At 36.8% G+C, this 25,748-nt stretch overlaps 1 protein-coding gene across 2 annotated transcripts in view; it reads left to right on the top strand.

Annotated features, from left to right (window-relative positions):
* The window catches only part of ITGB1 (integrin subunit beta 1), a 52,897-nt gene extending 27,754 nt beyond the window's left edge, over positions 1 to 25,143 (top strand). Inside the window, exons 4-17 of one of the 2 annotated variants that reach the window (XM_055428102.2) lie at positions 4,713 to 4,935; positions 6,483 to 6,653; positions 7,221 to 7,459; positions 9,464 to 9,619; positions 10,361 to 10,456; positions 10,747 to 10,836; positions 12,452 to 12,592; positions 12,763 to 12,962; positions 14,409 to 14,647; positions 14,862 to 15,084; positions 15,749 to 15,981; positions 17,748 to 17,914; positions 18,929 to 19,009; positions 23,906 to 25,143. In XM_055428102.2, the coding sequence (XP_055284077.1) occupies positions 4,713 to 4,935; positions 6,483 to 6,653; positions 7,221 to 7,459; positions 9,464 to 9,619; positions 10,361 to 10,456; positions 10,747 to 10,836; positions 12,452 to 12,592; positions 12,763 to 12,962; positions 14,409 to 14,647; positions 14,862 to 15,084; positions 15,749 to 15,981; positions 17,748 to 17,914; positions 18,929 to 19,003 (2,253 nt within the window). In that variant the 3' untranslated portion in view covers positions 19,004 to 19,009; positions 23,906 to 25,143. The remainder of the gene's footprint in view (positions 1 to 4,712; positions 4,936 to 6,482; positions 6,654 to 7,220; positions 7,460 to 9,463; positions 9,620 to 10,360; positions 10,457 to 10,746; positions 10,837 to 12,451; positions 12,593 to 12,762; positions 12,963 to 14,408; positions 14,648 to 14,861; positions 15,085 to 15,748; positions 15,982 to 17,747; positions 17,915 to 18,928; positions 19,010 to 23,905) is intronic. The other variant, XM_055428120.2, reaches the window with a different exon arrangement.
* Positions 25,144 to 25,748: the final 605 nt, after the last annotated feature.

The following is a 25,748-nucleotide window of genomic DNA, read 5'->3' as shown; positions in this document are numbered from 1 at the left end:
GACAGCTTCCCAAAAAACTATAGCCATCTCACTGAACTATTTTAGATTTTCCCTTTTTTATGATGGGAAAGGTATAATTAATCTGCCTAATTGTGTGTTAATTAAACTAATATACACTTGATTTATATCCTAACACTTTTATGTCAAGTATTTTGAAAAGATACCTACATGCCACTGGTTTAAGTATTCTACTTTAGTGTTCAGATTGTGCCCGTGCCAGACATCACCAATGAACTGCTTTTAACTATAAGTTTATAAAGTTGCATTTCTGCTTAAACCTTTTTTCTGACACACTATTTTACTTTTAACACAAGTGATGTGCTCTAATAGCATTTCTTCCCCTAAAACTGAAATCAGGCAGTACTTTAATAGCTTTGAGTTTACTAGATTAACCATTTTGATAGCATCATTTAATATGCAATATAGATCTGTGAATGGAATGGAGTGACATTACTCAAGGATTTTAGAGTGAACTCAGTGTAAAGTTTTATACCTTTCTGTTAATGCAGCTATATCATCAGTGAAGACTCATGCAGTGCCTTCTATAGTATCATTTTTTTCTTTTCAACTACAGATATACCAAGTTGAATAGTTTATTACCAGTAGTTTGTTTTACTGTCTTTGTAAAGCAAATAACTAACATTCTGCTAACATTGCTCTTCAGGGATTCTGTCTAGAACTGTTAACTAAGTGCAGTTACTAATGTCTGTATAATCACCACTCCATAGTTTAAATGTTTTTTATTTAAAGTTTTGATTTAATCTTTTGGATTGTTTTTTGTGGTTTTATTTTATTTTTTGCTTTGTCACTTTACTTGTTAGTGCATGCGGTCAAAGCCTTAATATATTACTTTAAAAGTGGCCCTTTTCTATTATATTTGTTTCATTGGTTCTAAACATTACACTGACACTTTCTGTGCAGGTTGACAAAATATGCAAATCTGTATTTGCCAAAAGACATGTTAAAGACACTGAGCTGTAGCCATTAATAGCACAGACTTTTTCACCATCTTTAGCACAATACCCAGAGAAGGCAATGGCACCCCATTCTAGTACTCTTGCCTGAAAATCCCATAGACGGAGGAGCCTGGTAGGCTGCAGTCCATGGGGTTGTTAGGAGTTGGACACGACTGAGCGACTTCACTTTCACTTTTCACTGTCATGCATTGGAGAAGGAAATGGCAACCCACTCCAGTATTCCTGCCTGGAGAATCCCAGGGACGGAGGAGCCAGGTGCACTGCCGTCTATGGGGTCGCACAGAGTCGGACACAACTGAAGCGACTTAGCAGCAGCAGTAGCAGCAAAAGCCCACTGAGGTTATGGTTTAAATTGTATTTTTTGTCATCTCTATATATTGCTTAACATGGCACCTTCCACAAGTTCAGTAAATGTTGCATGAATGAATGGACAATGAACACTAAGTTGGAACTGGAGGTAAAGGGGAGTCATTTTGAGGATATGTAATTTATTTACAGAGTGAATAATATCAGAAGGTTGAAGGCTTATTGTTTGTTTTTATTCAGGCACCTGAGTAAAAATCCCACATTCAAATGTCTGCATTGTGGCCGTTACTGGTCAAGTATCAGATATTTCATATGATTTGACCTGAAAGACAAAATGAGAAGTTTCTGTTTTGTTATTTCAAAATTTTTCTACTGTTAACTTTCTCTTCTTTAAAAAACGGTGTTCTGGAATTCAGTTGGAGACAGTGGAGGAGACAGGGAGTGCCTTGAGTTTGTCTCAGACAAGGCTTATTTAACTGAAACCCCAGGTTTTCTTACCTGGAAATTGAGCATGAGCTGCCTCCTTTGTGTTGGTGCAAGAATTGGAGAAACTTAAAGCAGTTTCACTTAGATGATTATAAATAAGTGGTACTTGCTGTTCCCAACAATAGCATTCATTTTATGAAGGTTATAGTTTATCTGGGGTTTAGAGTTATCCTAGCCAAATTATTCTTTTAATAATTTAGCCTTTGATCTTTTGTGGCACAATTCTTAAATTATTAAAGGTATTTTGGGATATGTTTACTTGAGTTTTGTGATCTGAGTTTCCTGGATTGGCTAATATTTGGAAATGGATGGTGCAGTACTTTGGCAGCATTTTAGGTTTGATCATACATGAAAGGAGGACGACTTTGAACTTTGAACCATCAGACCTATGACATTCCCTTCCAGTTGTTTTTCCAAGTACAAAAAGTCATTTAGTGTTACGTTTCCCTTAAAAAAATAACTGATCAAAACTATTGTGTATTCTTTTTTTATGAATATCCTCACTTTATGCAGCACCATGAAATCAGTAGATAATAAATACCATATAAAACTGAACACAAAGTGACCCTCAATGAAAGGTATTTCCTTGTTTTCCTAATGACAAGATTTAAAAAAAAAGACTTCTGGTCAACTAAATAATTTTTAGGGGTATATGTGAAATAATTAAATGGCTATTGTAAGTACACATTTTAAAATGATATGCACAAATATACATGTATACACTGCTGTTATTCCTGTTTCTCACTTTTATGAAAAACTTATTTAGAATCTTTACATCTTAGGGCTTCTCAGGTGGCGCAGTGGTCAAGAATCCACCTGCCAATGTAGGAGTTGAAAGAGATGTGGGTTCGATCTCTGGATCTGAAGATCCCTTGGAGTAGGAAATGGCTACCCACTCCAGTATTCTTTCCTGGGAAACCCCATGGATAGAGGAGCCTGGTTGGCTACAGTCCATGGGGTCGCAGAGAGTCGGGCATGAGTGAGTGCACACGTGTGTGCATACACACACACATCTTAACAGCAGTTTTTTTACTTTCACTAAAAGTACTTCTGAGGTAGTCATCTGATAAAAAGAACACCGTTTTTAAAAAATGGTAGTAATGAATATTTATTAACTGCTTTATTTTCCAAGTACAGAAAAGATCTTGGATGCATTATATTAATGCATTTCTAACACACCATCCTATTATAAACAAGAATATATTTCGTAGCTATTTCTGTTACTTAGAAATTGTAACTCTTTTTTTGTTCTCTGATTCTTTTGGCAAACACTTTTATTTTTTTAATTGAGATATTGATATATATAAATTTCAGGCGTACAACATAGTCACAATTTTTAAAGGTTATATTCCGTTTGTAGTTATTATAAAACAGTGGCTGTATTCCCTGTGCTGTGCAGTATATCCTTCTTTTAATTGGAGGATAATTGCTTTACAGTGTTGTCTTCGTTTCCACTATACAGCAGCACGAATCAGCTGTATGTACTTGTATCCCCTCCCTCTGAAACCTCCCTCCCACCCCTGCAGTCTTCGCAGAGTGCCAGGCTGAGCTCTCTGTTGCACAGCAGCCTCCACGAGCTGTCTCATGTACGGTAGTGGGTCTGTGCCAGAGCTGCTCTCCCAGTCCGTCCCACCCTATCTCCCTGTCCCCGTGTCCACATCTCCATTCTCTACATCTGAGTCTCTGTTCTTGGAAATAACTTTCTATTTCTAAACCCTGGAAATAGGGTTATCTGTACCATTTTTCTAGATTACACATAAAACCCATTTTAAAATCACGTCACTGCTGGAAGTTTTACCCCACACCACAAGTACCATTTATATCGCATTACCACTTTTTGTTTTTAAAAAATTCACCCAATGGAAATATATTCTGACCCTGTTATAAAATCACTTGCTTTTATTTTTTTTAATAGTAAATTCTAAAAGGCTTTTTTCTAATAACAGCCAATAGTTTTTTTATTAAACTTCCAAGAATACTTACTAAATCTGTGGTAAATTTCTTGGTCTCCTTTTAAAAAAGGTTTTGGGCTCATATGTTTTTCCTAGTATTGAGTTGTTCAAATATCATGAAGGAAAATGCTATCTATTATGAAAGACTTCTAAGAATTTTTCTAAGGGAAATTTTGGAAAAAGTATTTGTCTGTTATTTGGGTATATTCATTATTAATGATTCTTAACCCTGCTGAATAATTTCACAAAAAAAGTTTCTTTGAGTAGATACTCTGAACTTGAACATGAAACAGTTAAAATATACACTTCAGTTCAGTCACTCAGTCGTGTCCGACTCTTTGCGACCCCATGAATCACAGCACACCAGGCCTCCCTGTCCATCACCAACTCCCAGAGTTCACCCAAACTCATGTCCATCGAGTCTGTGATGCCATCCAGCCATCTCATCCTCTGTCCTCCCCTTCTCCTCTTGCCCCCAATCCCTCCCAGCATCAGGGTCTTTTCCAGTGAGTCAACTTGTCGCATGAGGTGGCCAAAGTATTGGAGTTTTAGCTTTAGCATCAGTCCCTCTAATGAACACCCAGGACTGATCTCCTTTAGAAAGAACTGGTTGGATCTCCTTTCAGTCCAAGGGACTCTCAAGAGTCTTCTCCAATGCCACAGTTCAAAAGCATCAATTCTTCGGCGATCAGCTTTCTTCACAGTCCCAACTCTCACATCCATACACGACCACTGGTCCTACTAAATACTTCTAAAATATCAGCAGCAGCAGCAGTTATATATTAGTAATAAATGTACTACCTTCAAGGAGAAATGTTTTTGTTTTGTTTATTATGGTTTGGATGAAGGGAACAACATTTTGCTTAAAACCAGAGATTAAGTACATTAGACATGTTACCTGATTTTTGCAATTTAATTGGTTATTTACAATTATGTAAAAGGTTTGACCATTTTATACCTTATTTATAGCTATATTTTATATGTCATTTAGACATTTTTACAAGAAGGTATGCCTACATCTGCTCGATGTGATGATTTAGAAGCCTTGAAAAAGAAGGGCTGTCATCCAAATGATATTGAAAATCCCAGAGGCTCCAAAGATATAAAGAAAAATAAAAATGTAACTAACCGAAGCAAAGGAACAGCAGAGAAACTGCAGCCAGAAGATATCACTCAAATCCAGCCACAGCAGTTGGTTCTGCAGTTACGATCAGGTATGGAAATCTGATTCTAGGAGTGCCTTTGGGTCCACTTGAGCTTCCAGACAACGTTATATAAGTTTCTGTTGAGAAATGTTGATGTGTTAACTTTTAGAAATTTTTTGAATTTTTTGCAGATACAGTTTGTCAGACCATGTACCTGACATTTGCCTAATGTCCAAAGTAAATTCTGTTAAAAATTCAGAAAGTATTAATAGATTTAGTGGGTTTTTAAAAATAAAAATATCCATCTTCTGGTGTAACTATATAACATAAAGATAACATTTTAATCTATTTTTTCCTTTGTTTTTGTAGACTACTGTTAAAGTATTAAAGTTTTCATAAGAATCTGTAGCAGTCCTGCATCTGGAAAAAAGAAAAAATATGCCCCGTTCTCTTCTAATCTCCAGCCCCCTCCACTCAGAGGACTCACGTGTGCCCTCCCTGCTCCCTCCCCTGTTGCCCTCTCCAGCCTGGTGCCTCTAGACCTGCTGTGGCCAACCCCTGCTGGCACCTGAAACCGCCAGGCCTGATGGACCCTCGTCAGGCCTTTTTCATTCCTTCATTTAACTCTTCTGTACAAGTGATGCCTTTGAGCTTCTCGAAATGTTCTTTTTGGCTTCTGCGATAACACTCCTGCTTTCCTTCTTATCTCTTAACAGTGCCTCCAGTCTTCTGTCTTTTTCTTCCTTCCTGTTTGTAGTCCACTCAACTGTTGGCTTTCCTCTCATGGTTTTGGAGCCCTTTGTGTGCCATAACAAAGACTTTTTCGGTCAAGCTCTGAACACAGTTATCCAACTGCCTGCTAGAAATCTATATAGAGAAAATCTGCAAGTTAAAAGCTAAATGACCTTTTACCCAGACTTCTTCCTACTCGTGTATTTTCTGAGTGCATTTCAACTCATACCTCTGGTACATCTCTTCTGGGTCTTTATTGGTTTCATATCTGTATCCCCCTTTTTTTTTTTTCTCTATGATTTCTTAACAAGTTTGTCTCTTTAATCGTCTTTGAAACGTTTCATCAGGTTTTCTTAAGCGAAAATCAGATTACTTTATTCACTGCACACAGTGCAGCCCATAAACAGGGAAGAGTCTTCACTTGTCAGCGTCAGTCTCTGAAACGTCCGGTGTACCCTGTAGTGTGCCTGCCTCACCCACCCCCCCCCGACTAGTTTGTGTTGTTCCCTATCTGTTTGTCCTAGTTCAGTTCAGTTCAGTCGCTCAGTCATGTCCGACTCTCCGCGACCCCATGAATCACAGCACGCCAGGCCTCCCTGTCCTGTTTGTCGTAGTTAGCAGCCCACTATTTGCCTGTCTTTGCCACTGTAGATTGGAGATGCTGTCTTTTCCCTCATCCCTGGGGCCTGGCATTTTAGGTATTTGTGAATAAAAAGAGTACACAGCCATTGATTGAGTTACCTATGGAATGTCCTGGTTTTTGTAAAAACTATGTGAATAATATGGTTTACTCTATAGCGTTGACCTTATCAATCTGATTTACTTGGCTCTTCCATTTGCTTTTGATTGCTGGCAAGCTAGTTTTCTAATCTCTAATTAATTAGGGGAGCCACAGACATTCACACTAAGATTCAAGCGGGCGGAAGACTATCCCATCGATCTCTACTACCTCATGGACCTCTCCTACTCCATGAAAGACGACTTGGAGAATGTGAAAAGTCTGGGAACAGATCTGATGAATGAAATGAGGAGGATCACCTCAGACTTCCGAATTGGTAGGAATTTTGGGAAAATTAAGAATTTTCATTTGTGTAAATCTTGGCAGTTTTATTCTTTACTATATACATGTGAGATTAGGAGGCTAGGTTTTAGCTTTTTCTTTCTGAGAGGACTGATATTCCTGTCACATGGCTAATGATTTTTCCTCTGTTACTATAAAAAAGAAAGAAGTCACTCAGTCATGTCTGACTCTTTGTGACCCTGTGGACTATAGCCCGCCAGGCTCCTCTGTCATGGAATTTCCCAGGCAAGAATACTGGAGTGAGTTTCCATTCCCTTCTCCAGGGGATCTTCCTGACCCAAGGATGGAACCTGAATCTCATGGATTGCAGGCAGATTCTTTACCATCTGAGCTACCAGGGAAACCCTTCTTACTGTAGGCTGCCATGTTATTTGACACACATTACACCACATAGATAATAAACTGCATGTTTGTTGTTACAGGAATTTATTCATTCATTTGTTGATCTTATAAACTTGTTGATTACTTAGACTTGATTTTTTTTTAATGCAGTTTAACCATCTACCCTCCATCATCACTGCATGTGCATTTTCCTCCACAGGGTTTGGCTCTTTCGTGGAGAAAACTGTGATGCCTTACATTAGCACAACACCAGCTAAACTCAGGAACCCTTGCACAAATGAACAGAACTGCACGAGCCCATTTAGCTACAAAAATGTACTCAGCCTTACTGATAAAGGGGAAGTATTTAATGAACTTGTTGGTAAGCAGCGCATATCTGGAAATTTGGACTCACCAGAAGGTGGCTTTGATGCAATCATGCAAGTTGCAGTTTGTGGAGTGAGTGCATTCATTCTCTACAAGGGGATATTTTTTGTGTGGATTTTAAGTGTGATTTTTCTGTCAGAAAATATTACCTTAATTTCTATATCATACTGATTAATCCCTTAAATTCCCTCCCAACTGCGAGTGGTTTAAAAGAAAGCATAGACAATCCGGTTTTAAAAGCCAAAATGCTCACCATTTGAAACAGTGGGGCAGTGTAGCTTTAGCTGGTGTTCTGGGTTTTTTAAAGAGGCTCAGGGTACCCTGGCTTTCTGACTGAGATGGTATTGGGGTTATCTGAGACGTCACCAGGAACATTAAAAGTGCTCAAATAGATTGTGTGTCAGACACCATTTTCCTTTGGTTAGTTTTCTTCTGCTTATCCTTGATAGGCATCTTCCCCATGTCTTAGTAATTTAAAAAGAAAGTTTAAATCCTAGTTTGAAAGCTGTATGAGAATAGATATCCTGAGAAGTTATATAATGTTTGTAATTTTAATTATAAGATTTTCAGTGACAGTAAACTGATCCTCCATTGGACTGGTGGTTAGAATTTTTTGACCCATTTACCAGCTGAAAATTTTAGGTGACCTTTTAATGATGTAGCTGAGGATGGAAGTAGAAAACATTGTGAGCTAGATGAAGTTTATCTGTCTCATTTTCCCGCCTTTTTCCTTATAGTACCCCTGTGCCCTAAAAGACCATTCTCTTCCAGATGCTTCTTAATGGTTACTTTCCAACCAAGTTTTAGTAGGCTATTTGATACCCAAGATGGTAATATAATACAGTGCTTGCGATAATAGTCTTTAGACTGTTAGGACAAAGCTTCAAATGTTCCCATCACTGCTCATCCACTAGGCAGTTTCCTTGCCATTCTAGAGGGCTGTTTCCTTCTCCTTAAGAGATAATAACAGATACACTTTAGGAAGTTTAAATACGGTAATCCATAGACAGTGCAAGTAGCCAACAAACAGTTAACAACTGTATTGTGGTCACTCTTGACTTCTCACCAGGGTAGATGCAGTTTAAGGATAGTCTGCACTTCTAAAGGGGAAGAGTAGTTTTCCAGGTGGTGCCTAGCTTGATGCCTGTTTCCTCTCCAGCCATTCATTTGTGATCCCGCTAGAAGCTCATGGAGAAAGCATTCTCTGCGCTGTCTCTGCCTGAACCTCAGCCTTGAGATTAAAACAGGCCATGGTATCCTGGCTGCTGGTTCTGCTCCCTGTGCTGACTGAGAGTAACTGTTCCACTTCTCTAAATGCAGAAGAGACAGATATTCCAATTGATCTGCCAGCATGAATAAACTTAATTCCTGCCTTCAAGGATTTTATAGTCTTAGGACATATACAGATGTAAATAAGGACAGATGATTATAAAATTACCATTCAAGAGGATTTTACCACTACTTTAAATTTTTGCTGAATAAGGTGGAGAGTAAAATAAATGAACAAACAGTACTGATGGATTAAAAGGGGTGGAATTAAGCAGGGTCAAGTCTTTGAAGAAAATCTTTTTCTAGAATTAAAAAGGGGGAGGCTTTTTTAATCTGGTGGCTGATAAAGGGAGTATATGCTCCAGAAGGCGGAGTAGGTATGGCTGGGAAGGGGAGATAACAGTGTTAGATAAAGTTGGGTGTGGGCTGAGATGGTTTCCTTTATTCATTAAGCACCTGTTAGTGCTACTACTGGAGATAAGATTATGCACAAAACCAGATGTGGGCCCTGCCCTGTGAGGAGTGGAGCTACCTTTTAGTGGGGAGAAGGACATTGACTTTAAAAGGTAGTTTTTAAAAAAAGAGCTGAGACAGAAAGATAGGCAAGGTGAAGTGTTATAGTGAGGCGGGGGAGTTTTATTCAGCAGACTCTGCCTTTATCAGCAAGGATGTTATTAGCATTGTGAAAAGAGAAAATACAGAATTAAGTTGAAAGTGTAGTGGTAGCCTATATAAAGATTAAAAGATTTAATCTTTGCTGAATTTCTGTGGGTAATATTTTAAAACTGAAATCCTTTTCTTTTCAAGTCACTGATCGGCTGGAGGAACGTGACGCGGCTGCTGGTGTTCTCCACGGATGCTGGGTTTCACTTTGCTGGAGATGGGAAACTTGGTGGCATCGTGTTACCGAATGATGGGCAGTGCCACCTGGAAAACGATGTGTACACAATGAGCCATTACTATGTACGTGCGGAGCGCCTGGCGCATTAGGCAGGCTTGGGTGTTCAGAGGATTATGGGTCATGGGCTTGTGGGGTTTTCAGGATTGGGGTTTTGTTATTTTAGTAAGTTGGGCCCTGACCTAATGTGCAGGAAAGCTTTGTTGCTGTTTCGAGGCTGTGGCTTTGTGCCTGCTTCCTTCCACGTGGCTGAGGGCCTGGCAGTGAAGGGAGCTGCTGACTCCTGGCCCTGCACCCGAGCCCAAAGCTCTGTCTCCTCTCACTTGGTCCATCAAGGGGTAGCAAGTTTGATACTGTGTCTAAACAAATCATATGTATAGTCTTAAACTCCTTGTCTTATTTATGTATGATTTAAGAAAGTAGGCATCCTGCCTCTACAGAAAATAAACATTGGCAATTTATTCAAGGTCTAGAAGAAATCTAAACCTTGTTTAATCGTGGTCTTTTTCTTAGTGATAATATAACCTTAAACTGTGGCAATTCTTCAATTTCATTGTTCTGACATTTAATATACATAGATAATCTTTTAAAAATCTTTTTTATTGAAATTTTTATGCACACATAAAGATAGAAAAGGATTAGAAACCCACTAGACAGCACCCAGTTCAGCAATAATTAGTGTTGTTTCAGGCAGTCTTGCAGAAGTAATCCAGCTATATCTGCAAATCATTATTTTCAGAAAGTATTGAAAAACTGGATTATTTTGGATATAATTACATACTAAATTTTATTACTTAATTTCTTAGGATTATCCTTCTATTGCTCACCTTGTCCAGAAACTAAGCGAAAATAACATTCAGACGATTTTTGCAGTTACTGAAGAATTTCAGCCTGTTTACAAGGTAAATATATACGTGTGAGATCAAAATAGGAACCCATTTCTAGATCCTTATTGTTTAGTCATCAAAGGCAAAATGATATGTCTGAATTGAAATGTGGGAAAATGTCATCAGATGGAAAGGCTAGATTTTACAAACATGGTATTAATTTTAGTTACATTGCAAAACTAGTTGTTTTTAGGTCTGACTCCTTATTTAGGATATATATCAAGAAATGGTTTTTAAAAATAAATAGTAGGTACTCAGTAGATGCTAATTAGTCAGATTTTATAGGTTTTATCTTTTAATTGCAGGAACTGAAAAATTTGATCCCTAAGTCAGCGGTAGGAACATTATCTGCAAATTCCAGCAATGTGATTCAGTTGATCATCGATGCATACAATGTGAGTGCATTCTAAGTAAGATCTGTTTTGGGCAGTGCCCTGTTGAGAATACTTTGCTCAAAAAAAGTAAAACTCCTTTCATACACAATTTAGCAGGCCCCAGAAGACAATGTAAAACTTGTATGTAAAATTCTGTATGTGGAGGAAAAACTCATTCTCTTACAAAAATGTGTTTGCAAGGCAAAACACATAAAAGGCATGGTGGGGGGTGGATTTCTAAATTCTCTTTGAATGTCGTTAAGTAATAAGTTTCCTTTTTGGAAAACAAGTATGAAGCAACTTCCATTTAAATTTATACGTTTCCCTCAGTCTTCTTTACTTCCCTTCATTTTATAGATTCATTGATTTTGATGAATTGTGCCAGAAAAGCCTTTTTGTTTGCTAATTCTTCTCTTGCCATATTTTCAGGGTACATAGTTCTCTGTTCTCAAGTGGTACACACACAGTCAGATGTGCATGTACCATAAAATATATGTGAATGCATACATGACTTATTAAAGTAAGATTTATAAGATTTTTACCCCACGTGGAAGGAAGTTGAAATTAAAGAGGAATTGTTCATCTCGAGTTTAGTTCCGAGTACTTTAGGGATACTCATTAAGCTTTGGCCAGTAACTGTTGTAAGTCATCGGAGGCGTTTGTAATACAACTGTAACCATCCTGTGCTGCATACACCAGCTCCAGCCCTTCGACGAGTTGAATTTTATTTTCTACTTCATGCCAGGGGTTTCTAAGACGTTTTGGAAACACCCTACTCAGATTTTTACAGACTTTGTAGATTCTGGTTTTTCCCTGTCACCCCCATAGTCGTTCTGCCTTTACAGCATATCTTAATGCTTTCCTGACTCCCCTCTGTGGAGTGGTGTGACCAGGACGGAGCTTGCCGCTGCAGCCTTCTCCGTTTGTCCTGCGCCCTCTGCTGTTCTACAAAAGCACTGGCTTGAATCCTTCCACTCTGGGTTTTCTTTCTCTGAGGGAGTGGGGTCAGGCCTGCAATGGCCCCTAAGCAGATTTGTTTCCAGCCTATGTAGTAGATTATTTACCTTTGTCCTTAGTGAGCTGAGGCTTCCCTGATGGCTCACATGGTAAAGAATCAGCCTGCAGTGCAGGAGACCCAAGTTTGATCCTTGAGTTGGAAAGATCCCCTAGAGAAGGAAATGGCAACCCTCTCCAGTATTCTTGCCTGGAGAAATCTATGGACAGAGGAGCCTGTGGGCTGCAGACCATGGTGCGACAGAGAGACATGACTGAGCCACTAACACTGGTCAGCTAGAAGTGGCGGGGCAGAGGAGAGTATGTTGCCAGTGGGGAAAGGAAGCATTCTGAGTTCTTAGAACTCTTCGTAATTAATGTTAGGCCTCTGTGCTGTGTCCTCATTAAAATTTTAACTAAATGCTCTTTTCAGTTGTGTCCATTATTTTGAATAATTGGTTATTATTTATTTGAGCCCATTTCTCTGGGTTTTGTGTTTTGTAGGCACTCAAGATTAGGCTTCCAATATTTAAATAATACTGTTTTCTTAACAGCTCATTTTATCCATTGGATTTATGAATTCAGCTTATTTTATAGTATCACTTGTTTGCCTTTCCTCTTATTTCATTAATCTTTCTTTCAGTCTCTTTCTTCAGAAGTCATTTTGGAAAACAGCAAATTACCGGAAGGAGTAACAATAAACTACAAGTCTTACTGCAAGAATGGGGTGAATGGAACAGGGGAAAATGGGAGAAAATGCTCTAATATTTCCATTGGGGATGAGGTATGTTACACAAACATTTTTCTGAAGTAAAAGAAAAAGCTTACTTGTTTATAAGCAGTCCAGCTTATAATTTGAGAAACAGTTAAATATAACTTGAATAGCTTTTTGAAAAATTTCTAGTAGATTTAAATTGCTTAGTTTTTAACTTATCATCTTGTTTTCCTTTTAAGGTTCAATTTGAAATCAGCATAACTGCAAATAAATGTCCAAATAAGAACTCTGAAACCATTAAAATTAAGCCTCTGGGCTTCACTGAGGAAGTGGAGATTATCCTTCAGTTCATCTGTGAATGCGAGTGCCAGGGTGAGGGCATCCCAGGAAGCCCCAAGTGCCACGACGGCAACGGGACCTTCGAGTGTGGGGCCTGCAGGTGAGCTGGAGGTGTGCACGGTGTGGGGGGCATGGCAGCTGGGACAACTGGAGGCCGGCCTGTCTGAGCTTCCCAGAATCTCTGAGGGAGCAGATAAATTATTCTTCCAACTACTGTTGCTCACCACAAGATCAATTTGATGGTCTTGTGTGTGTTCTTTATAGAAAGCTCTTCTCTGCCTTTTTTTCCTTAGGCAGATTACCTTTTATTCTAAAATGAAAGCTTTTGTAGCCATCCAAGATGTTACTTAACAAATGTTTATGGTAGCATTTGGGTTTTTCTCTCATGATAGCAATCTGAACTCTCTAGAGCTCAGTAGGCTTATAGAAAATAATAGTGATTTTATATGGGAACTGGAATTAGGAATTAATAAAGGATGTTCAGCTTGTTATTACATGTACTTCTGCATTGTTGGAATAATTTTTTAAAAATTCATATCTTTGTAAAATTAAAGCACTATTTTCAGAACAGAATCTACTACTAACAGAACTTAAGTCAAATTATTTTTAATTTTTATACTGTAAATAAGTCTTCCTATTTCATCTTTCTACTGTTTTTTTTAGAACAGGAGAAAAGACTATTTTGATCCAACTGTCAGCTCCCAAATGACTAGGCTTTGAAGGGTTTTTAATCATGAGGAAAATTAATGACTATTTTGCCATCATTTACTAGCTTTCTATTCTAAATAAAATGTTACAATTTTTTTTTCCATGTCATATCCTGACTGAGTTGTATAGATACATTTTTAGTAAAATATTATTTATCTGAAAGATCTTGAAAATGTTTTGCCTTCTTTTTGTATATTTACCAGATACAATATGTATAAGCACTATAAAAAGTGTCTGAAAAGTCTGAATCCTTAGGATAAATTATTTTTAAACATTATGGTAGTTACATTTTGAAATGATACCTTTAGTATGGTTTTCAGTTTCCATGTACTTTTTGGGCTGTGTTTTTATCAGTTCAGTTGGTCAGTTGTGTGTTTTTATACTTTTTAGTATAAAAATTGGGCAAATAATAGATACAGCATATCCTTTGAAAACATACCAGTCTCTTTAAAAATAAGTTTATCCTTTGTTTCCAAATTTTGTGTTCACCTGTTCATTGCTAGATTGTATTTTCATTTTGATCAGAATGGTTGCATTTTTTGCAATGGTTTGCATTTTGATCAGAATGGTTTGCATTTTGATCAGAATGGTTGCATTTTGATCAGAATGGAGGCATTTTTTTCCTAGGCCCCTGTATAGATTCGTGTGGACTTCAATGGCTGTGTGTATGTGTACACACGCACATATGTATACTTCTGTGACACATGCCACAAACACTCATAATTGTAGTCTGAAGATAATGCTTATAGTTTTGTTTCCTCTCTGTCTTTCTCACCGCTTTACTTGTTACTTTCAGTTATTTTTATTTTGTGTGACTGAAATTTTGGGCTCTGTTTAGGTGCAACGAGGGACGTGTTGGGAGACACTGTGAATGTAGCACAGATGAGGTGAACAGTGAAGACATGGACGCTTACTGCAGGAAAGAGAACAGTTCAGAAATCTGCAGCAACAATGGAGAGTGTGTCTGTGGACAGTGTGTGTGTAGGAAGAGGGACAACACAAATGAAATTTATTCTGGCAAATTCTGCGAGTGTGATAATTTCAACTGTGATAGATCCAATGGCTTAATATGTGGAGGTGAGAATGGGTCTGAAAGTGGTTATAAACTGTGGTCCTGGCTAATATAATAAAACATGTTGCGAGTTTGCTTAGTGAATAAATAGAAAAGGGGCAGCATTGAGGGTCACTCCATCCTGTGGATACTTTCTTACATATTATTGCTTGTTTTCACTTTTCAGTGTTGTGATTCTGTTGTCACCACTGTTGTGAGAAATGAGATTTTTAATTGCAGGAAATGGTGTTTGCAAGTGTCGAGTGTGTGAGTGCAACCCTAACTACACCGGCAGTGCCTGTGACTGTTCTCTGGATACCACTTCCTGCATGGCCGTAAATGGACAGATCTGCAATGGCCGCGGCGTCTGTGAGTGTGGTGCCTGTAAGTGTACAGACCCCAAATTCCAAGGGCCAACCTGTGAGATGTGTCAGACCTGCCTTGGAGTCTGTGCTGAGCATAAGTAAGTATTTCTCAGTTGCTTGAAATAGGTGTTTGCTCACTGTCTGTTCGCCTGTCTGTAATCACATGGTACATAGAACAGTGCTAATACTAGGCCACACTGTAAATAAAGTATCTGTCACATTGAAGCCCACTTTTTAAATATAAAAATTCTCAATCGCTAGTGTTTGGCACATGATAGTGAATTGTATCCTCTGAGTATGGTGGTACCATTATTTCAACCTGAATTTGGTATTTAATTGAATCCATGTGGTAACCTTTGTTAAATTAGTATTACCAATTGCTAATTAATTTATCTACTGCCATTTGACTAAATAAAATGGAAAGTTTTGTCCCTTGCAGAAAGAACCATAATACCAGCAATACATTTCAAAAGTTATCTTTGCTTTATATTGTATATTTCATATCTGATAGGGCTAGTTTTATCTTTCTACTCTTCCTTCTTTTGGAGGATTTTAGTTTGAGCTGTAATAAATCTATAATTTTACTTAGGAAGCTAGCATCTTTAGTTTTCCCACCAAGAAATGTCATATGTTTCTTCATTTATTCATATCTTCTTTCATCTCCCTTGGCCTAATTTGGTCAAATTTTGATTCTAGCACACAAAATAATCTTTAAGAAAATATTATTATAAATAATAAATATAATCATTTGCATTTTAACAGAGAATGTGTTCAGTGCCGAGCCTTCAATAAAGGAGAAAAGAAAGACACATGTGTTCAGGAATGTTCACATTTCAACATTACCAAGGTTGAAAATCGGGACAAATTGCCCCAGCCAGGCCAGGTGGATCCCTTGTCCCACTGTAAGGAGAAGGACGTTGACGACTGCTGGTTCTACTTCACATATTCAGTGAATGGGAACAATGAGGCCACTGTTCATGTTGTAGAGACTCCAGGTAGAAATCTGATCATTTCAAAATTTTTTGCATTTTCTTTTATGTCTTTCTGCTGCTTAGAGCTTTTGGCAGTTCCCCTCGATCCCTGGGTTGGGAAGATCCCCTGGAGAAGGAAAAGGCTACCCACTCCAGTATTCTGGCCTGGAGAATTCCATGGACAGTCCATGGGGTTGCGAATAGTCAGACACAACTGAGCAATTTTCACTGACTCACATCTAGGAACAGCTTCCAGCTACTTTACATGACTACATTCAAGTTGGGACATTTTAAATCTCTTCAAGCTTAAAATAGTATTTAATTAACTATAAGAAATAAGGGAAAGAGAAAGCAACTTCTATGTTATGGAGAGTTTGAAGAGTAAATGCAGTAACCCCTATAAAGCCCTTAGCACAGTGCCTGATAGCAGGTACTCAGTAACATCGTTCCTGATGATATTTTTAATAGCAGCTTGATTTAGGCTTGGACACTGGGAAAGATAATTTGTTAAAGGGTATTATATGGCATGAATTTGTTCTGCTTTTTAAGAGATGAATCATTTTTATCTGGGAACTTTTAATACATTCTTTGGAATTTTCTACATTTGTGATTGTTATTATTGGAATGTTAGTTTTCATTTCTCTAGGATAAATGTTAGGAATTGGGGAGGGGGCATATATTTAACTTCAAAAAAAAAAGCCAAACTGTTTTGTAAAGCCTCTGTTATTATTTTGCGTTTTCAGGTATGTGTATTTCAAATGCTCTTTTTTGAAGACCAGAAGCTTAAATTTTACCAAGTTTTTCTTTTGTAGATCTTGCTTGTTACTACCTTAGAACTCTTTGCGTAACTCAACTTTATAAGTATTTTTCTCCTGTGTTTTCTTCTGTGAAAGTTTTAGTTTCTGGCTTTGCATTTAGGTCCATAACGTATTTTGAGCTGCTCTCAGTATCAGGAGTGGAGGTCCAGTTTTTTGTAGGTAGATTTCCAGCAGTTCTTATACCATTTCCTGAAAAGAATGACCTTTCTCCACTTTGGGTGAAAATAAGATGACCTTATGTGGGTGGGCCTATTTCTGACTTTTGATTCTGTTGCATTAATCTAGGCATCTGTCCCTTAGCCAATACCATACTGTCTTAATGACTGTTGCTTCATGGCTAGTTTTGTGAAATCTGGTAATGTAAGTTGTCCAACTTTGTTCTTTCCTCAGAGTGTTTTGAAACACTTTCCTAGTTCTCCTACTTCTTTGTAAATTTTAGAATTCACTTGCTTGATATCCATACATGTCCTGCCAGGATTTTGATTGGGATAATATTGAGCTTATAGGTCAAATTGGGAGAGGATTGACATCTTCTGATCAATGAACATAGATAAAATCTCTCCATTTATTGAGATCTTTGACTTTTTTTAAAATCAGTGTTCAGTAATTTTATGCATATAAATCTTATACATGTTTTATTAGGTTTATACATAGATATTTCATGATTTCAGTGCTATTGTAGATAATACTATTTTCTAAGTCTCAATTTCTAATATATAGAAATCAGTTTTGGAATAATTCTTAGAAATACATGATTTTTATTTATTGATCATGTACCTTATGATCTTGTAAACTTATCTGTTACTTCTAGTATCTTTTTTATAGGTTCTTTTGGATAGTGTGCTCTAAGATACTTATCTTAGAGTTTCAATTCCTGTGTCTTTTGTGAGACTGCACGGCTCTCTGTAGTTTTGGCTGCACTTTCACAGGCTAACCCCCTTGTGTGCATATCCTTTGCTTTTTACTTTACAGAGTGCCCCACTGGTCCAGACATTATTCCAATTGTAGCAGGTGTGGTTGCTGGAATTGTTCTTATTGGCCTTGCATTGCTGCTGATTTGGAAGCTTTTAATGATCATTCATGACAGAAGGGAATTTGCCAAATTTGAAAAGGAAAAAATGAATGCCAAATGGGACACGGTAAGTTGGAAAACATCTAAAATGGAAGATGTTTCATAAAGTAAATGTAACGCTTCTAAGACTTATTAGCTCTAAAGCTGATTATTAAAATCCTTTAAATATTTCAGTTGCCCCCCCAGAATTTATTATTCAGGAAACTTGCATTCAGTGAAAAACAGAAAACATCTTAAATACAATCCCATTAAAAGAAAACAATTGTAAGAATGTTTCTTCAGGTTACTGTGGTATTTTTATTTCCTTAATAATTTTAATCTTAACTCTGCTCTTCTGCCTTTTCTTCTTACATAAAATAGAATCCTGGGGACTTCCCTGGTGGTGCAGTGGTTAACACTCATTTCTAATACAAGGGGTGTGGGTTCAATTCCTGGTTGGGGAACTTAGATCCCACATACTTGGCATGACCAAAAAAATTAAAACCCTAAATAACTGCAGACTATTCAGTGGAAAGCTGCTGCTTTTCTTTTTTAAAATAATTTAACAAAGAACCCTAAGTAGAAATCAGCCACTCAAAAGACTACATGCTGTGTAATTCCATTTATATAACAGTCTAGAAAAGGCAAACCTATGGGGACTAAACCTGTGGTCTCTAAATTGCCCAGATGGATGTCTTTATACATTTGAAAATTCATGAATCTATGTACTTTAAAAGGGTACTTTTACTCTGCAAATTTCAACTCAGTAACCTTGTTTTATACAAAACTTAAAAATCTATAAGTGATGAAAATGTATGTCAGCATTTAGTGCTTTGAAATGTGGGGTTGGAGGCTAGTGTGGCCAAATGTTGGCCGTCTTGTATTCATCTTTTGAGATAAGAAGGCAGTGACAATCTTCAGTATTTCTCAGGTGTAAATGAATTTTAGTCATTTGCATTTTACAACAATTTGCTTGAATTTTTAAAAAATAATTTTGTAAGTGTAAGAATAGTAAAAATTCTCTTTTATAGTGTTTAAACATTCACTCTACATGTCAGTTTTTTTCTGATGAAATCATTAGAAACTATTTCTTTTACTTTAGCAAGAAAATCCGATTTACAAGAGTCCTATTAATAATTTCAAGAATCCAAACTATGGACGTAAAGCTGGTCTCTAAATTGCCGTTCGTATTTTCTTTCATTTTCTGTCTTTGCATGTCTTTACTGCACTGCGTGTCTTTTATCACTACTGCTTTTTTTTTCCTCCAAAGTCTGGCTTTATTTATATGGCTATACTATGGCTTTTCTATCTGTGTGTTAATAATAGTATTTAGAAGGACTTTGGATTAAGCTTTATGGTATAGAAGCAGCAACTGTGTTGTAGTGAAAAGAACGTGTGTTGTGATCAGACTGACCTGGGTCGAGTCCCAGCTCTTCTGCTTAGGTAGAATGGCACTGGGTCGCTTCACTTCCCAGAGCTTTAACAGGGAGTCAGTAACTATATGGTGTTGTTTTTGGCTAATGACTGCAGTATTTGATAGCAGCCTGTCAGTTATAATCCTCACTAGAGTCCTTTGCTTTAGGTGGTATTATCATCCTTATATGATAACATCCTTATATATAACATCCTTCATTTCAGTTCAGTCGCTCAGTCGTGTCCAACTCTTTGAGACCCCATGAATCGCAGCACGCCAGGCCTCCCTGTCCATCACCAACTCCCGGAGTTTACTCAGACTCATGTCCATCGAGTTGGTGATGCCATCCAGCCATCTCATTCTCTGTCATCCCCTTCTCCTCCTGCCCCCAGTCCCTCCCAGCATCAGGGTCTTTTCCAGTGAGTCAACTCTTCATGTGAGGTGGCCAAAGTATTGGAGTTTCAGCTTTAGTATCGGTCCTTCCAATGAACACCCAGGACTGATCTCCTTTAGAATGGACTGGTTGGATCTCCTTGCAGTCCAAGGGACTCTCAAGAGTCTTCTCCAACACCACAGTTCAAAAGCATCAATTCTTCAGTGATCAGCTTTCTTCACAGTCCAACTCTCACATCCATACATGACCACTGGAAAAACCATAGCCTTGACTAGACGGACCTTTGTTGGCAAAGTAATGTCTCTGCTTTTTAATATGCTATCTAGGTTGGTCATAACTTTCCTTCCAAGGAGTAAGCGTCTTTTAATTTCATGGCTGCAGTCAGCATCTGCAGTGATTTTGGAGCCCCCAAAAATAAAGTCTGACACTATTTCCACTGTTTCCCCATTTATTTCCCATGAAGTGATGGGACCAGATGCCATGATCTTAGTTTTTGAATGTTGAGCTTTAAGCCAACTTTTTCACTCTCCTCTTTCACTTTCATCAAGAGGCTTTTTAACATCCTTATATATAACAAATTATTATTTGTAGGTTTTAGAGTGAAAAATGAACATTAATTTCCTGTAGAGAAAAACACTATTAGAGTTTTAAATAAAAACTTTGCTGACAATTTCATAGTGGTAATAAAGCTTGGTTAACCTATTCTCTAAGCTAAGGGAAAGTTATTTTGGCAAGTGTATGCTCTACCTGGGTGACAAATGTATCATTTTCTCTTTTATCAACACTGGACAGACTTTTTCCTTATAACTGAATTTTCATGAAGTGTTTCTAGCATATTTTAATATAATTATGTAAGCCCCTAATACTCTGATAAGATTGTGATTAGAGCCAATTCTCCTTCCTTTCCTTTATTCTTATTTCACGTATGAGAAGACTGAGGCACAGAAGAGTTGGGTAACTTGACCAAGTTCACAAGACTAGTTAGTGTAAAAGCTGAGGTTCAAACCCAGGCCACTGCGATCCAGGGTCTAGGTTCTTAACCACTGCATTGAACTGGTAACAATCAGCATGTCTTCAGGAGACACTGTTACCTGGTTAGGAGGAGGGAGATCGCTATAGGAAATGACAATCTTTGCTATTTCTGGTAACTTAAGAATGTTAGTGTTACTGTGACACTGTGAATGGGGAAGTCATTGTTACACCCAGAAACCCATCAGTGCAGATGTTTATTTACTCTGATGAATGAAGTATACTTATAATAACACGGTAAGATTTTAAAGTACAGGAATGTTTCATATTTTTAAGAGATACAGGGAGTACTGATAACACTGGAAACCATTACGTGTCCGATTATTTCTAAGCAGATCTTAAGACTTTTGAAATGGCAAAGTTAAATTTGATGGCAGAAAATTGTCAGATTCATCTTGCATAGTCTGGTACATTTTCTTAGTAGTATGAGACTTAATATTCTTTTCTTCCTCACTTAGAGCTTTACAGAAAGAATGTCATTTTTAGAAGGAAACTAATTTGCTGGTTTTTTTTTTCTTTTCTTTCTGTCATAATCAGATATTGACATTTTATATGGATACTTACATGAAAAAATTTCTGTATCTCCTATAGAAAGGTGAAAATTTTACCTTACTATATGTTAAATTGTGTTTTGAAGGAAATAATCAGTAACAGTGAAACTTAATGTTCTTATTGTTAAGTCAATTTTTGGTACACTATTACTTCAGCCAAAATAAGCATTTTGGATAATTCAAGATGTGAAAGTTTTGTGAGAATGTTTTTATTCGTTAGTGAAATTAAGGAAAATTTATGGGTACTGGTTATTCTGAGATGTTTTCTTGGGAAAAGCTAAAGTAGAAATAAACAGTAGATATTAATGAATGAGCATTAAGAAATTAAATCATGGCTTACAAAGCACTTTTCCAGTATGGGACCAAGATTGCTGGTCAGTTATGTCATTAATATATTTCAGATAAATAGGCAGGCAGTTTAATTACTTCAGCATATAAAACTATTCATGTAGGTACATTAAAAAAAAATCAAATCATCAACTTTGTTAAAGCTGCTCATTTATAAACATATTAAATATGGGCTGCTAATCAATCACAGTTGTGCACTGCATTTCTAATATGCAACAGAAATGATGCTGTAACCACATCAGCCCTTCCAGAGTAAGCACGGACGACATTTACTGAGAACAGAGGACTTCCCTGCTGAATATAATCCTGTTCCTCTTGATTTAAAAAGGGTTTGCTTTTTGTTGGGATGGGGAAGGGTTGCACTCTGAATGATGGAAACTAATATGCATAATTTTAGCTTACCTCCATTTAAGATGATGCCCAACGCAGATGGTTTAATCTCTTACCTCTAACCTTGCATGTTAAAATTTTGTTTGGATGGACTTTGAAATAATAATATGTATGAAATAATAAATGTAAATGTGTATATAGAAAGGCTGTGTTTTCTCCAAAGGTAAGTTCTGCCATGTAAATTGTACTTTGGTTTCATCTATAACTTAGGCATTTTTTTCTTCTTCTCCATGTTTTATTACCTCTCATAGTTTTTAAATATTAGATTTATCTAATGCATTAAAGAAACTTAATGGTAATTTATTTTCCTAGCATATTTGAAAAAAAATGGGCAGTCTAGCCTCTCATGATAGGAAGGTGGAAATAGACTCACTTATTTGTACTGATTACTCATTAGGAATATAGTTGCTAGGATCCATAATTCAATCTCCATTATGAAATATCTGCTATAATACCGTTTGGGATCCAGTTGGGACGAGAGCTAAGAATTTGATATCCGATGTGATTTTTGTCATCCAGATTATATAATGTTTATGTCTGAGGGATCCTGAGTTCTTCTGTGTTTCAGAAATGACTGGGCAGGTGCTTTGTGGGGTGGAGTGAAGGCACAGTGTCAGGTTCCTGACTAACTGCTGACCTGAAGTCAGAGTGGTTTATTTGGTGTTTCTCAAGACCCAGCCTTTATATGTTTTACTTTCGCTCAATGAATTCTTAGTCTTTTTAAAGATGGCATCGTCTTCTTTCCCTTTCCCACTCAAAACATACATATGTACCCTTAAAAACTTCTCAACCATATAGATTTCGAATGTGTACATGCTTCTATATACCTTTCAGTGTTTTATCCCTAGTCACTTTCATTTTGACAATATCCTTAGTCAATCCCTTTTTTCTTATACTGTTCCCATTTTATGTATGTAATTCTCTTGTGTATTGTTTCAGAGTTCTTTATCTTCATGTTTGTCATCCACCAAACTATACCCTTCTAGAAGGCAGAAATTGTGGCAATGAAAGCTATATCCAAATGTAACCTGAAGTGAAGTGTGGATAAAATTTAAAAGCAAAAATTACTCTTTAGGTGCTTTCTATAAATATTTTAAAAATAACCTCAAATGGTTCTATAGTAAAATACAAAACTAAATAGCATTTAAAAATCTTAAAACATTTATTTGATTTGTACTCACTCACTTCCTCTAAGATAGGAATATTTGCCCTTATTCCTCATTTGACTTTCAAGCCTATCTTCAGTTTTAAGCAATAGAAAAAGAATGCTATAGAAGATATTAAAATGTATAATTTAGAATGAGAATTTTTTAAGAAAATTACATGTTTTAAAACATCACTGTCAGTGAAGTTTCGACTCTTGAAAGATCTCTCATGTTTATGGCTTGGAATCATTTAACTCTTCAGTAAAATATAGTATCAAAGATAAAATGTTTCATCAGCATATTCAAGAATTAGCAGTTATTTCATGAAGAGTAGTAATTATTTTTGTCTAAGCACATTTGGCACTGTGCCCACTTGTGACAGTCTTACCTCATAATCTCTACACCCTGAGTGGCAAAGCCTCAGAAGAGCACCTCCCTCACAGAAAAGAAAGCCAAGCAGTCTGTTCATTATCAAGCACCTTTGTGCACAATAAAGATTAAGAATCAGGCAGTTGATGGCAGAACAGTTTGTTAAAACTATTTCAAGACAGTATTCAAAACTAGTTTAAAAAAGAGAAGCCGCTGACAGCAGATCGCCAGTGGAGGAAGGACTTTTCAGAAAGGAAAGTGCCTTTTCAGGGGCACCTTTAATCTTGTGGGGCAAAGCTTTCATTTTTCATTTTTTGTAAGCTTTTGATATCTGGACAGATCAAATGGAAATGACTTTGAAAATGGTCTTTAATTTTAGTATTGTTTTATAAAGTTAGATGACTTTAGTAGCGTAACTGATAATTTTTTTCTTTTTTAGGGTGAAAATCCTATTTACAAGAGTGCTGTGACAACTGTTGTTAATCCGAAATACGAGGGGAAATGAGCACTGCCTGTGTGTACCCACAGCACTGAAGGCAAAGTAGTAATTCCACAGTCACAGTAAGATAGCTTCAGGACAGTGTCACCATGGTTCTCTCATGGGCAGGTTCTGAAAATGTACAATATGTATAATTTGAAAATTTTTTTATTATTTTGAAAATAATGTTATAACCAATGCCAGGGACTGACAAAAGACTTGAGACAGGATGGTTATCCTTGTCATCTAAGGTCACAATGTGCCTTTTTGACCTTTTCTCCTGGACTAGTGAAATCCAGCTCTTACTGGATTAAGCAGTATTTCTAGAGTGATTGAAAGGCAGTAGTTAATGAGGATGATATAAGACTTTCTGTTAGTCAAGTGTTAAAACTGATTTCTAGCTTTGCAGACATGTCATTTTTCAGTTATACAGAATCCAAAGTAAATGTCCTAGCTAGTTTAGAATCGTTTTAAATGTATTATTTTGCTATTTGCCTGTTAGACATGACTGATGACATACCTGAAAGATGAGTATGTTAGGAGTTACAGGTGTAAAATAATGAAATATTTGATCTGCAAAGGCCATGGGGAAAGTCAGAGCTAGGAAGGGAAAAAACATAGCTTTAAAACCTGTGTGCCATTTTAAGAGTTACTTAATCTTGGTAACTTTTATGCCTTCTCTTTGTAAATTCAAGTCTTGGATAAAAGTATTGGGAAATTTTCTGCAAAAAAAAAAAAGTCCTTGATTTAGCATTATCTACATAAAGGCCTTAATTTACATAGTGTTTGCTGAATTGGGGACCTCCGGGTGAATTTTATTTTATTCATTTTCTTTTTAAAGCCTGGTGCTTTTTATCACCTCTTCTAATCATTTAATGTATTTGTTTGCAATTTGGGATAAGGCTTTTTTAAAATCAGTTCTTTTTCATTGATGTTTTAGCTGTACATTTGCCTTTTTATTGAACATGTGAAGTTGTACTGTGGCTCATGCAATAGCTATCACTTAAGCATTTCTTACTTTCAATTAGTGCTATAACAGACCACTGTATATTTACTTCTCACTGTTTGAGTTTCCTGTTTTGTTTCATACTGTTCACATTCTTGTTTAAAGTGCCTTTTAATTTTAACAGTTCACTTTTTACAATGCTGTTTAGTGAAGTTATTTATTAAATAAAGATGCTTAAAATATTTAAATCAGATGTTTGGGCTCTGTATATTTTGTTAGTTTGTATATCTGAAGTTTTTATAACTTAGAGAGGTTGACAAAAAAAATTTCTGATATTTTACTTAAGCCAAAAGAGAGAAGGAAGGAAGGTAGATACAGTAAAATAAGATTTCAATCTTTTTTTTGGCTCTCCAAATACTGGACAAATTTGCTTCGCTTCCATCCCTTGGAGCTGGGTTTCATTCCTACATTAAGCAGAATTAACTTTTTAAGAACATGATTTTACAGCTGTTGACTTGAAGCTGGAAACTGTATCATTTTACTTAAAATTCAGACAGGAAATTGTTACTTTTCTGTTAAGGAGTTTTTTAAATTTTCGTCTTTGGTTTATTTATGTTATAAAGTATATGTATCCATTAAAATTACTTGTGTGCAGCTTTTGAAAGAAATAGATGCCTTGCTGGACCATTGCAAGTGTCAGATGTGGGGGAAAGCACTGGGGTAGAAGTCCCAGCACATTTACAGTACCCCTCCTGGTTTTAAAAATGGGTATCTTTTTTACCTCTCCTATTTAAATGTATTTCCTAGCTTAGAGTAAATCATCTTTCAGTTGAGGATTATACCTCTTTATGAGAAAAA

Source organism: Moschus berezovskii, chromosome 15, assembly GCF_049115385.1.
Source record: "Moschus berezovskii isolate FMDL1 chromosome 15, NW_MosBer_1.0, whole genome shotgun sequence".
Lineage (NCBI taxonomy): Eukaryota > Metazoa > Chordata > Mammalia > Artiodactyla > Moschidae > Moschus > Moschus berezovskii.
Note: the sequence above shows the minus strand (reverse complement) of the source record. Positions and strands in the feature narration are given on the sequence as shown.